General features: G+C 43.3%; 1 protein-coding gene and 1 long non-coding RNA gene across 8 annotated transcripts in view; one reads left to right on the top strand and one right to left on the bottom strand.

Annotated features, from left to right (window-relative positions):
- Nucleotides 1–14,397, top strand: part of LOC148383915 (uncharacterized) — a 151,146-nt gene that overhangs the window by 25,519 nt on the left and 111,230 nt on the right. The window lies entirely within an intron of this gene.
- LOC148383919 (uncharacterized) overlaps nt 1–14,397 on the bottom strand; it is a 36,710-nt gene that overhangs the window by 16,525 nt on the left and 5,788 nt on the right. The window contains exons 2-4 of one of the 2 annotated variants that reach the window (XR_015853572.1): nt 11,440–11,560; nt 11,273–11,352; nt 3,783–4,104 (exon numbers count right to left, since the gene is read on the bottom strand). Coding sequence is in view for 1 of the 2 variants with exons in the window: in XM_088358893.1 (XP_088215019.1) it covers nt 11,273–11,352; nt 11,440–11,560 (201 nt within the window). In the remaining variant the exon portion in view is untranslated. Of the gene's footprint in view, nt 1–3,782; nt 4,105–11,272; nt 11,353–11,439; nt 11,561–14,397 lie in introns of those variants that run through there. The other variant, XM_088358893.1, reaches the window with a different exon arrangement.

Here is a 14,397-nt window from a genome sequence, read left to right as displayed (position 1 = left end):
CTGGCGGGTACAGCGGAGGTGCCATGACATGAAAAATGGAGTTGTCATTGTTAAAAATTAATAATTGAAAGGTTAATTCGAAAAATGTGCAACTGATACGTGTGAAATTTATTTATATTCAAATCAAATCTGAAACCTAACATTTTCAAAATATTTTTCCACTAGAAGTAGTTTTATCATAACTTTGACTTTTGTTACATTTTTAAAAATTTAAACATTAAAAACATTTTAAAAAAATAATAATTGAAAGGTTAATTCGAAAAATGGGCCACTGATACGTGTGAAATTTATTTATATTCAAATCAAATCTGAAATCTAACAGGCACATTTTCAAAATGTTCTTCCACTAGAAGTAGTTTTATCATAACTTTGATTTTTGTTACATTTTTAAAAATTTAAACATCAAAATTTATTTATTTTCAAATCAAATCTGAAATCTAACAGGCACATTTTCAAAATGTTTTTCCACTAGAAGTAGTCTTATCATAACTTTGATTTTTGTTACATTTTTAAAAATGTAAACATCAAAAACATTAAAAACATTTTTAAAAATTAATAAGTGAAAGATTAATTCAAAAAATGTGCAACTGATATGTGTGAAATGTATTTATATTCAAATCCAATCTGAAATCTAACATTTTCAAAATGTTTTTCCACTAGAAGTAGTTTTATCATAACTTTGACTTTTGTTACATTTTAGTAGATAAAAATGAGCACACTTGGCATCCTCCCGCTGTGAAGACACACGCGACCGAAGACCATTTTTCTTTGCCCCCGCTATGTTGGCAAAGGTGGCCTATTTCCATCCCATGCACCCTCGCTCTCGTCGCACCTGCGCCGCTTTCATGCTGACGGTGCACCCATCTCCGTTTCGCACTCGCTCATATATCACTCCGCCCGTGCGCAAATTAATCATTACTTGTAAATCTTACCTCGCGCGATGCACTTTTTGAAATCGTTACCTTTATTGCGTGTAAAGGTCGTCTTTGTGAGAATTCAGGTAGAGTCGGGTTAACTCTGGGTGAATTAACCACATTAAGTTTTCCCCCCCTTTAAATATATTCAGAAAGTGTGACCTCAGATGGTCTCGCGGGAGCATTCCAAATGCTGACAAAGGGAATATATTTTGCTTCGTGTTAAGGGTGTGATTCGGCGCCGAGAGTTACGCCGTAATCCCAGCAAAGCGTTAGGTGGCGGTCTGGCCAACCGTTTCATTTTATCCGCCCGGGGCTTTCGCTATTTCCCCCATCAAGTGCTCGAAGAAAGCGGAAAGGCTTTATATTGTCTCCTTATTACCGCCCGTCCCGATCCGCCGCATCCTTGTGGGGGATTTTAGGCGGCGGACGTTGTCAGCTGTTTGTCTCGGTAAACAACACACTTCATCCTGTTGTAAAGGCGCTTGGAAAATACAAAACGTATATTGAGGATCTTGGGTTAGTAACCTACAACAATTTGGTGTTACGCAGGGCTCCCAATTAAGTCCTCTAAGGATTCGGTATGCATTGATATCACTTCTTGAAGTACAAGTCGCTGCTCCAATAAATATAGATAAATATTGTAAACCTTTCTTTGACATTTAATCATTTGCTAGTGAATGAATGAATTTCTGACAAAACTAGCTCGTCTGCACAAATCTTCAATTCAATTTGGCCTTGGTGGAGGTCAGCTTTTACGTTGCTGGATAAATCCTTCAGGTGTTATTGCGCTTTACGTTTTGTTCCGCTTCTCTCACGTCTTTCAGGAAGTTGATGTAGGCAGTCGGCAACCGGTACATGCCATTCATAATAACACATACTTGACATTCTCCATAAAAGTATGTACCTGTCGTGATTATTATGAGCAAAAGTTAGGATTGAACTTGCTGCTGGCTCAGTGGATAAGACACATCATCGAGCAAGCCTGCTTTTGATGAATTCATTTTGTTTCGTTATTTGTTCTCATCAAAAGCATAAATAACATTTTGGCGTTTTTTATGCATTATCGTCTTTGTGCCAGAATCCTACGAGCATCCCGAGATATTCATTAGAAAAGTTGGGATGAGCTCATTAGATTGGCTGCCAAATTACTGCACAGGCGTTCTCACAGGTATTGCAGTGTTTAGACAATTTTTTTTTCCGTGTGTGCAACATTGTCATCATTTTCAAATGCGGTATGGAACCAATCATTAAAAAAAAACACAGGGGTGGCTAAGTGGCCAGTAGCTAGCGAAGTGCAAAATAATTGACTGGCCGTCGTGTTGTTAAATGTTGACCGAAACTCATCACGCGGCCGCAGTGAACCGCGGCGCCATCAAATGAGGCCTCGTTCAGCCACGCCGGCTGGCTATTGACCGACAGTAAATATTTACCCTCGGCAATTAAACAAGAGGCGACTGTGAAGCCGACGTGACGTTTATTGAAACGCGCCGTGCGTGACACCGTTGGAGGTAATCTTCGGAACATACGAATAGAAAGTGTGTTCAATATGCTGAAAACGGTAAACGGTATTGTGGAGCATATCATAAAACCGCAGACGATGCCGTCATACACATACACTCACCCAAAAATGTATTTTTTATGAAGAAAGATTAACGAAGCTTTTAGAGTGCAATTATCCCGTTTGCTTTGGAGAAGCCATTAACTGTCGCTGTAAATATTGTTTTTTTTTTTTTTATGATGTGGAACTGTTTCAGTGGATATGGATATCAGATACACATTCCACAAAGCCATCCAAATTTAATTTAAAGGCCCGAATTATAGCTGATATCCAACCAGGGGTACTCACGACACAATAAAAAAAATGGAAGGCTATTTTTTAGCTATTAATGGACAGTGACTGTGGTGCTGAAATGGTTTATTATTGGATTTTTTTTTTTTTATAAGTGATTTTTGAATGACCTTTGTGATTTATTGCGCCATGTCTGAGCGTTGCCCTCAGATTTGCACATAAATTAAAATGACAGTCGAGCAATTACTGTGCGGTGGTCCAGCCAAAGAGAGAATGCTGCCAAGAAGAATTCGCAAGCAATTCATTATTTCATATTTCATAATTCATATGCATAACCACAACTCGACAACTCATGCTGGGTGGCACAGGACGTTTAGTCACAGAACAAATTTCAGTTCTAATCTATCATTGGGAATTTCATATTTCGCAAAATATGTAAGCCTTTCAACCTTTATGCCGCGTTTCCATCAAGAGACTGCAGCTGAATGTCTTGGCTTGTCCTTTAGCGGTGCAGAAGAGAAAGTGGAGCAAGAAGTCGAGGCAATTTGGCGCACTCTCCTATCTCCTCCATCATCTCACATGCATGTCAGTTATTTTGGAAAAAGCTCCAAAACTCAGAGCGAGGGATGGTCTTTGGGCCTATCAGTGGTCGCCCCAGCTGTCAGGAGCTGGCTCATGCCGCCAACCGCTGGACCACTGCCAAAAACCCAGGCCCAAAATCACTTGATTTGAATGGAAAACAGAACATAGGAAGTTTGATATTAAACTGAAGTCAAGCAGAACTTGGCATTCGGCACCCAGCCTACACCTCAGTAGAAATCGGCAGCGTTTTGCTTTAAGTGCTTTTTATCCGAGCGCGTACTGTCGCAGCAGGAGTCGCTTTATCCCTTTGTAGATAAAATCTATTCTAATGTACTCCCTTGGGCTTGTTATTGGACTCTGGGTTTCAGGTACTATGTTCCTAAGCCATTTTAGTAGCAGTGACACTCAATTGAAGTGGCTTAACTTGCAATGATGTCTGTGTGAGACACGTTGCGTGGGTTGTTGGGAGGAAAAAAAAAAAGAAGCCAAGGACATTTTAACAGTGCTTTCTTTTATAGAGCAACAAGAATCCAAGCTGGATGAATTTTATGCACTGGGTAATATGGCGAGTCTGCCTGACCGTGAAGATAGATTTTTCAGTATAAAAGGGAACGCGGCGTTGACGAGCCCGGCCGCCACGAGCCGACGTGTCCTTGCGAGCACTAACCGCGAGCGACACCGCCGGCCCGTAAAATGCGGCGGGAAACGCAAAAAAACATAAAAGTCCCGCCAAGACTCTCCAAAAAATAATGGAGCCATCAGCCGTAATGACACGGACTCTTCCACGGGAGGCTTGGGGAATATTCAATCTGAAGGCTGTAAAAACAAAAAAAAAAAAGACATTGTCAACCCGGTTAACAGCCAGCCCTTAAAAGCAATGTCCGGTTACATGTAAGGACCAGACGGGTGCGAGCGCTTCCACTCTGGTGCGCTCCATTCACCCAGAGGAGACAGAGTGTGAAGATAATGCACCGGGAAAGATGTCACAGTTTTGGCCTGCACTCCCACACAGGCGTCCTCTCCACCACTCAGGAGACATCAACAAGGTGTAGGGACAAGGAGCGATAAATATATTACACGTCCACTGAAAGCCTGGCGAGTCCCTCGTGCCGTTTCGCTTTACATCATAAATGAAGCACGCTTTTTACCGCACAATCATGCGGAAACGCTTTTTCCAGTATTTCAAGCGCTGCCCCAGGAAGCACGTGCTAATCGTTAATAATTTGAAAAATTGTAGCAAAGGCTTCTCAAGGCCCAGCGTGTTTGCGTCCTCCCCTCGTCGACCTTGCGCAGCAGCAAAAAAAAAAAAAAAAAAAAACGTGTGTAGATTGAAATATATTTTTGACAAGCCTATTTCATTTTAGTCACATGGGGGGAAGGAGATGTCAGGCCAAAGAAGTACTTTGTATGCCTGTCAAAATGATGCTAATCCCAAGAGGCTACCCTCTCCATTTTGATTTAGGTACATGCAGAGGGCACATATACAAACAGCTTTTTGAATATCACAACCATAAACGAATGTAGCGACAAGCAAATTAGCAACATGTAGCAGCAAGCAAATTAGCACAATTAGCAACATGTAGCGGCAGTCATGAGCACAATTGGCAACTGTCACATTAGCTTTCAAACGGCAAAAAAAAAAATGCATCTAACGGTGGCCAGCTTGAGCACAGAATTGCTTAAACATGACAAAATTCAGTTTTGTAAACGAGTCGATTTTTGCTAATCGTCACAAGTCGCTTGCTTGCTCGAAAGCCGTTTAGCGAGTGTTAGCCGTTGCGGTTCATTTGCAGGCGCCCGTGTCATCGGCTGCATGGCGATGGCGTCCTCGCATTAGTGATGAGGACTGTGTACTTTAAGGCTGACAGTAATGAATGACTTGCTCTTTATGGACAAGCGAGGCGCCTCGATAAGCGATGGCCTTCCCTTACCAATTTGGCCGACGTGGTCTTTCACCTTGCCAAACGTCGCCTTTCTGCACAGCAACGGCATTTGGCTATCGGCTCATAGAATCACAAGTAGCTTCAATACGTTAATCTAGAAATTCCTAACTTATGCTACCGTCACGTCCCAATTGGATTTTCTTTTCCGTTTTAGATAAACCTGTGTAATACAAGCAGCCCCTAAAACTTCCAGTCAAGCTTGAAGTATTAACTTTTCTATTCCGGCGCACAGATGGGATTTATTTACACGAGTCGATTGGCACATATGGTCATAAATGAATTAGGCCGAGCCCCAAATATGTACCCTCTTCAGCTCTCAAAGGCTCCAGCCACCTGTTTTAATCGAGGTACTAAACTTTTCCTCACTTAGAAATCCAAGCATGTAACCTGTATCGCGCTATTTGCGTTTTAATCCCGCTTTCCTTTGATAAGAAAACGACCGGTCGCCAATGAGGACGTCTCGGGCGGCATCAGCAGTAGCGAGCTGCGTGTCGTTCTGTGAAATGAGTGTCTCGTTAATCTGGCCTTTTCATATGGGGCCGTTTTAATTCACAAGGCTTTGTTGCCCCGACTGCGCCAGTCGGAAGATAATGAAAAACTTGACGCCGCATCCTCCCGAGTTATGATTTCAATTGCTATGCATGCGTTGATTTTCAAGGTCTGGAGTCTCTTTTGAATGGATGGGCGGCTACCCGGCTCCGGGGGTTAACAAGGAAGCCTCGGCGCAGCGCTTAACGATTCAACGCAGGCTCGGGCCCCACGTGACGTTGCATGCAATAGGCCCGTCGCTTGTTTATATCTGCGGATGAAGCATCCCGCTGGCCGCAAATTAAGCATTCAGGCTGGTCCGCCTTGTTGTGCGCCGCCGTAACGTGTCCGGGGTACTAAATCTAAGCCGGCCGCCTTAGGTAAGCAGCAATCTTGTACTGAAGTTCTCAAGCTTCCTTATCTTTTGAAATGACACCACTACGCATTATTTAAAAAATGATAAAGGATTGTAGTCATCCGCCTGAGTGGAAAAGGTTTACTACTTGAGATTCAGCATTATTTGGCACTCTTCATCACCATTCATAAATGACCTAAAAATAAAAAAAAACATGATTCAAACACAGACTGCTCTCCGAAAAAAAGAAATCAAAAACCGATTCTCAGTGATTTGATTTAAAGCTGTTATTTTAGTGTCGGTCTAAAATCACCCACTTAGAAACACAAAGCCATACGCAATTTACCAGAATCGTTTTGAAAAATGGCGAAAAATAGAAAAAAATAGTCTCATTAAACTGCGCCCACTAAAAAGGGAAAGCACACACCTAATTGATCCTCTCTTGCGTGCCCAACAGGGGAAATGTAGCTCACACTCTTAAGTCACGCCATTAGCATAATTAAGCCTGAGTCATACTGAGAAGCCAGTCCCCGTTCCTTGACTTATTTTTAGCCCGAAGCCTTCTTCACCTCTGCACAGCGAGAAAATCTAGTCTGAGACAAGAGACTGTCACCAAGTTGAATTTTATTACGAGTCCTCGCCTCAATTAAAACCCCCGCATTTTACACGGATCAATATGAAGGGAGGGTGTCTATCCCCAAAAAATGTCAATACCCGAAGCGAGGGAGCGAAAGGACTCGGAGATGCCGCGGTAACCCCCGCGTGTGCTCGGCTAACAAGTTTCCCGCCTTTGAACTTTCCATCCGGACGTTCTTTGTGAAATACCAACGCATTGATTAATCCATCTGTACTGATCTGAATTTCTTCCGAGTCGCGGGCATCCCTTTGAAATATTCAAAGTTGATCTCTTGGAATAACCATTATATGGACCTCTGCTCTCCTTGGGGGGGGGCACGCCGAGAAAGTGGCTGCATACAGATGAAGCCTCAGCCCGGCAAAAAAAAAAAACACAAAACAAAAAATGCCAAGAAAGGGAGACTGATGCATAATTTGGCTCTCAGAAATAATATGATTGTTCGTCGCAGGCCAAGTGTGAACAACTTCGCCTAATTGGTACACGCTTGTGACAGTCACACTACGAAGCGTCGTTAGGATTCTACATGAACATTATCACCGCATCCAACAAATACAAAATGTGCCTGTTTTTTTTTTTTTTAATCACACTCACTAGAGATGCTAACTATTATCGCATTCATCACTACAATAATGTTTTGCTAGCCGATCACGGCTCGCTCTGACCGACCAAATGCTCACAGTATTTTGTAGACTTTTTATTTATTTATTTTTAATAAACAGTAACACACTTGCGTCCACGCATGGCATAATTACCTTTCCCCATCAAGCATCACGTGTCCATGTGATGGTGTGTTACGTGGGCACACGTGCCTCCCACACCTTGTTGGACCATCTGCGGCATAGCCCCCCCTCCAGTCTCAGCTGCTCATCAGCGTTTCATTTTGTCTCTCAATATGCATTGGTGTTAGCGTCTCAGCTGTTGTGTGTGCGCATGTTTGACTTCAGCCGTGGAAGTGCAACAGGAGCCCAGCGCTGCCCGTGGCACGTGGCCAAAGGTGATGCAGCTCTTTGTAATACTTTGTAAACACACAGCAGCACACTGAGCAAGTGCTTAGTGAGTCTTAGCTTAGCGTTACGCTTTTGGTCCCCACATGGAAGATCTCATGAAACCAACAATTCATTTCCATACCTTTGTTTCACCTGAGCTAATGATTATTCACTTTCCCTTTACTGGCAAACTTTCCACATATATATTCAAAACGTGTGGTGTAGCTTTTGAGCCCGTAAGGTGTTTTGTGGAACATATTGAGCGGATTTTAGCTGCCATTGTTTTAATATGGATCAAATTACCAAATGTTGCCTTGGTGAGAAATAAGTTGAAGGTTGTCTCCCGTGTTTGTTCTGTTCATTAAAACGCGCACTAATGCAAGAGTTCTAATTAAAATCTCTAATTAAGACTGCGCGTTGACAAAGAGCAGATCACAATGTAAGAGCCTCCAGGGGTAGCTGCTGTGAAATGCTAATAACAAGCCAGGCATGGAAATGTCGTAAATAAGATGAACTCAACTTTAGTTATTGAGCACTCTCAAAAAATGCAGTTGAAACAAAATGCTGTACAATAATAATAATAATAATCTTAACAATAAATAATTACAATTAATGTTGATTATGTCGCCCCCAATGGTGAAATACAGAATTACAAATGTTTTTTTTGGAGCCAGTGCAGATTTTATTGCTCATTCGATTTTTTTTTCTTTAGCTTTCCTTTGTCCTTCGCTCGACAGCACACATTGTACTCAAAGCCGCCAACATTCTTTCAAGTTTAATTTATTTAGGAATGGGCTGGACGCAAACTTTCCAAATTGCGGCAGCCCGTTGAATCAATATTAAGAAGGTACACGATGGGCTGTCTAGGACACAAAGTACTCGTCGGCTCATGCTAGACTTTAGTTGCGTCGTTCTCTTGTCCCTTCGTCTTTGACGTCGGTGAAACAAGAATCAGCCGGTAGATGAGGGAACATAGTCGCTCTAATTGTACGAAGTAGAAGAAGGTGAATGGACCGCAGCTTTGGCACCCGCTGCATTGACTTGTGTGTCTGTGTGTGTGTGAGCGGAAACGGTTTAATTGAGCACAGCCTTCCGTTTCACGGATCTCGGCCGCAAATCAAACTGAGCCGCGCTGACACTGTTGCTGATTTCTTGGACTGCGTGAAAAGAGAATAAAAAGTCGGCCGGATACGTGGCGATTGTAGTGACTGTCAGTAAACACGTGATTTTTATTTTTCTTAGAGAATTTGACAACCCTCCTGAAAATGCAAATTGCAGCTTTCCTACCATCGATTGGACGGCCGAGGCCTCCAAAATGCAGACGCGTGAATCATCAAGAGAGTATTTAGATGCCGAAAGCTCGAGGCAACGTCGTCTTGAGGCTTTTCGGGGATATTTGTAAATGAAGATAAACAGTCTTTGTTCCCGTGATGGGAAGATGTTTGTCGATTCCGTAACAGCCAAGAATATTGTCACTTTTATTCGTTTGAGCCTCAATGTGAGCGAACGGCGTCATTTTTCACGTTTGTCAAACAGCAGCCCGACCGAAACCGCTGCCTTCCCCGCGCCGTCCTGTCAGACACCTCAGACACGGTTATAAAAATTGTGTATTGTCTGTTTTGTGCAGCCGGAGGTGGAGAGGATCAAATTTTAGCTCCATCCGGAAAAAAAAGGTGCAAACGGCACCGGGAAGGATACTTGGCTTGCAGACAGCAAGCTTGGCGGAACTGACGGGTTGTCCTGGCTGCTAACACCAAGTCGGGTGTGGCGGCTAATTGCCAACAAGCGAGCTACGTCTATTTTCACAAGAGCTGCCTATGCGTGTGTGTGTTTTACCTTCTGCGCTGCGAATGAGTTCATTCTTTTCAAGGGGGTCAATATGGCGACAATTTTAGCCGATGATGTATCCTCGACGGCGCGGCGCGGCATTTCTCAACTGTCATTACCATCCCGCCTCAATTACTTTGAAGGATTGTGCGAGGCAAGGTCGTTGGCTCGGCAGCTAGCTTCCACACATACGATTTTTTGTTTTGGTGAGTCTCAGATTTGATGCTGTTGATTTGAAACAAGTTGCTCATTTTTTTAATGCACATTAATATGCAACAAAGGGCAAAACAATTAGAAGCTAATCCAAGGAGAGATCGAGAGGGAGAATCCAGCAAACCCCAACTTAATTCTTACAGGAATTGGCTTCGTCTAGAATTTTCTATATCTATCGTCAAATTCATCAAATTCTAGTTGTGTGCTTGTATCGATTGTTTTTAGTCTGAATCGGTCGGCGTTGTCACACACAAGTCAAGCTGAATCTATTCAAACACCTTTTTTCCCCCGTCTTGTTTGTTTGTTACAGCTCTCCTGGGGTGAGCAGCTCGGATTTCCAGTAGCTTCTTTTTTTTTTTTTTTCTTCCTCTACTCCCTGACATTGTTGGCAAAATGCAGGTGCATTCATTATCGTGTAATTACCCCCGCCGTTGGTCCGGCTGTGTATTATTTATGACGTGCTACATTCTGCCCGCGCTGTTGTGACAGCAAAGGTAAAATGAGCGAGCATCATAGAGCACGCCAGCTCCGCAGGCGTCATTAAGGAGAAGGCGAGAAAGTCGCTCTCAAGGCCGCCTCGAGGAGATCCGCCGCTAATCAGTCTCCCCGTCCACTTAGCTTTACCTTCGTCCCGTTTTACGACGTCATTGCGCGTCAGAGTGGAAACAGATGGTGGGAGCGAAATCGCTAAGTAAGTGAGGCTTGGCGCGCGGCGGTGATGGCGACACCGTGCCCGCTGACGCATCATCTTTCAAGGGGGCTTTGAAAGCCGGCCAACTTGGGAGGAATTCCGGGGCAGGTATGGAAAAAGAGGCGGGGCCTGGAAGTCATTCGTTTAGGGAAGCGGCAACTCATCTGAAAGTCATGCCAGGAGTCATCCAGATCACGGGGTGCCACGGAGATTCCGGGCTTGGTCTGACTCACCGTTAATGAATCTCGGCTTGGGGTGTTTTCTGCAATACTCCCAAAATAGTTTCATAATATTTCAACATATCTGCCAAATTTTGGCGTCACTAAAAATAGCTCAGCTTTCCAATGATATCTGTAGGAGGCTTCTCTCTGGGCTTCTCACTGCGGCTGTAATATTATTAGGACAAACAATATATTGTTATATTGTCTGTCTACATGTGTTGCAACACCGCAACAGACTGTATGTTATTGAAGTTAAAGAGATGAATGATGAGGCAGAAAAGGTCCCCTGCGAAGATGCAAGGTAATAGTTTGTGGACTTTTGCTGCTGCATTGTTTGGACGCCGCACTCTAACCTTCACTCACTTTGTATTATTCATGACCCAAACAAGACCGTCACTTGTTTTACAAATGAATAATTTGCCACGAAAGGCGTCACAAGCAACAGAGGCCGCTTTCATCCAGACGACGCATCAAATGATGCATGTTTATGAAGTGAGATTGTAGAAGGTCCTTTCGCTTCTCCGTACAGAAGCAAAAGGCCAGTCGAGCATCCCTCGCGCGATAATCATTCCCAAGTCCTCACCTTTCCGTTTTCTCTCAAAGCCCGGGTAGGTTCGGGTTGTGGGTTGTACCCGCCCTCCTTCCTTGCGCCTCACCGACTTTCTGCAACACAGCAGCATTTATATTTCAGCGGCTGCGTATGAATTATGCACAGCAAAGCGCTAAGAAAGGGTTTTAATGATGTCTCGCCGGTCGGTGCGAGCTAGCCATCGGGTCCGTCTGGGCCGTCGGGTCGGGAGCGTCGACTCCAACGCCGTTTCAGGTTTGCAGTCGGCGCACAGGTTTGGGCGAGGACCTTCGGGTTCCGACCCTGTCAGAATATTGATCGGCGCTGACATCTGGCGTAATGATTCTTTGTCAGCCAAGAAAGAAGCGGACGGGGCCACGATTCGACTCGTATCGCGTACCGACTTTTAATTAAGAGCCCGTCGCCGTCTCCTTTTGACCTCGTCATCTGCGGACGCTGTTGATTTTGTGTCAACCCCCGAATGCATCCTACCCCACCCCCTCCACCCTGATGCAAACTGTAATTGCGATTTGCGGAAGACGTACTAAATCTCGAAACATGGCCCCTCCATTAAAAGTTAAACAGGTTCACTCCTGAAAAATGTCTTCAAGCCGAGATCAGGAACATTGTCATGTCGGGCATGCATTATAATTCGATATCAAATATTTATTGACGACTAACTGGCAAGTGCAACATTGCATATGTGTGTTACTTTGCACACAGTGACCCCCCCCCCCCCCCCACACACACACACACAATGTGGCTCAATATGAACCGCTTGATTGGCTGAGCGATGTCCCCCGGGAAACATTTCAAATGCATGCAGCTGGTGTGTGTATTTAAATTTCAAGACAATATTATAATAATCCGACCTCAGGAACCGCCGCCTTTTGGACCCGCATATGGGTTGGCTAACAACACCATTTTATACACAGTGTACTTTACGAAGAGCTCCATTTGCATTTGTAAGCCTCCTAAAACAACAGAGAGCCTGCCGGGGGATAGAAAGGAGGAGTAAGACAAACATTTGATTTCAGCCGCGGGACACCAAAATGAATCATTTAACATCTATGTGCTGTTATTTACACTTCACTTGGTCACTTTGACTGAGTGCTGTGCCACAAGAGGAAGGAGTCATCTCTAATCCGGCTGAAGTCTAAAATGAATTTTTGAATGCAAGATTTAGCAGGCAACAACTGTGTTGTTTCCCAACAATAACACCAGGGGACGCAATTTTTCCCGTACAGTTAGTTTTTTTTTTCTTTTTTATCTGCTGAGGGTGAGTCGTCTTGTATAGGGCGAGCGTCAATAATGACAATGCAAAACAAAAACAGTAGAAGCTCTCAAGTCCAATAATTCACATTCGTTCCGATATTCAAACATGGAACAGGGAGGCAACTTTTTTTTACTTTCCCAAGATATTCCTTTCAACCACTTGCCATTTTTCACTCGTTATCACCTTGGAAATTATTCTGTTAATAAGCTTTTTCTTTTACACCTCCGTGACTGCTCCTTATGTTACATTACGAGCTAAGAATAACCCGTGATAATCATTTTTGAGGTGGCTAAAGTTGACTCGTCCCTGTGTTGTTTTCCAAGAAACAATATGAAACTAAATGAGAAGTTAAATGTCGACGTGTTGTCCTTCTCCTTTTTTTTCGCGGTAGGAGTGGCCGTTGATGGGTGTTAACTTCTGTTGCGATTATAAATCATCACCGCAAAGCGTTCACATACAGACGCTTCATTAGGTTCGCCCGCGCAGTTTAATGAGATCCAAAACAAAGGAAATAACTTGAGTGACACAATGTCAAAAACTGATTTGACTGAGATTGCTAATATTAAAGAATTAGCCAGAATTAACCGCAAAGCTAATTTTGTTTTCATGTCATTCTTATTTTTAATTTATAGATAATGAAGCTTTTCCTGACAACGCTTACATTATGATTACTATAATTAATACATCTCACCGCCATCCCTTCCTGCCTGTTCCATATTTCCATTAAAAAGTAATTTTTTGTTAAGTATTTGTCTCATCTGACGATCTGAGCGGATGCTACCTACTGACAGCTTCCCACGCAATTCAATAAGCATTCCCCATTTTTTTTTTCCTTCACAATGCTGCGAATGCATATGCTTTTAAATCCATTTTATATGTGTTTGTATTATAATGGCCGAATGGTCGCTAACAAGAATCCGTGTCCGTGATTAAAATTGAGGATATCCACAGAACAAATTGGCGTCGGCGATGTCGAGATGGGCTCATTTGTTTCACGCATTATCATACGTCTTGTTGTTTTGACAGCGCATCCGGTGAGATGGCCGCGTGGATACTTTAATCCCAAGAAGGTTCATTACGCTAAAGCAGCTCCAGCCGTATTCCCAGCAGAATGCATCCAAGGCTATTGTCTTTCCCCACCTTTAATACCCCGAAAGCCTTTAGCAGCATCGGTCGAATGTGACAGAAATGTTGATGCTAGCGCAGCAACGTAAGCAGCTATTGATGTTTGCATACAGCGAACCGCACGTCTCTGGCGAGCTCTGCAACGTTGCCCTTCGTCAGAGTTTGCTTTGCTGGAGGCCAAAATTTGACATGTCTGTGAATGCTGCATCATTTATGGACTGTCAGCATTGGGATAAGTCGGCTGCAAACAGCGAGGTTTGGAGGAACGTTGACGTCTTTCCTCTCAATGAATGATGCAATTGGAGGTTTTAGTGTTTTTCCCTCCAGCAACCCATAGTCCAAAGTGAGGAAGGATGACTTATTCTTTTATTCTTTTTTTTTTAATTTCATGGATGTATCGGTGGCATTTCTGACAAAACCTCCATCCAGAGAAATATTATGTAAATTGATTTTGTATAGGTGCCATAATATGGAGAGTGGGGGCTTGCACAGAGCGCCATTCAAGCTAGAAGCGGCAGTGCACCAAGTTCAGCAACTGTTGTTCAATTTTGAAATGGTTTTTCATTCCAATGAAAGTCTGAAATTATGATGTCATTGTGTCTGCATTGTCCGCAATGTATTTTGCCACGTTAAGGAATTAGAAATGTGTTTTTGAGTTTCCACACTTTTTATATTAAAACAGTTAAGTCACTTAACGTGTTAATTTAGGGTTAAAATTAAATGTCTGCTATTTTTCTGT

The sequence above is a fragment of the Syngnathus floridae genome, chromosome 17, assembly GCF_059516105.1.
Source record: "Syngnathus floridae isolate MCC-2025c chromosome 17, RoL_Sflo_1.0, whole genome shotgun sequence".
Taxonomy (NCBI): Eukaryota; Metazoa; Chordata; class Actinopteri; order Syngnathiformes; family Syngnathidae; genus Syngnathus; species Syngnathus floridae.
Note: the sequence above shows the minus strand (reverse complement) of the source record. Positions and strands in the feature narration are given on the sequence as shown.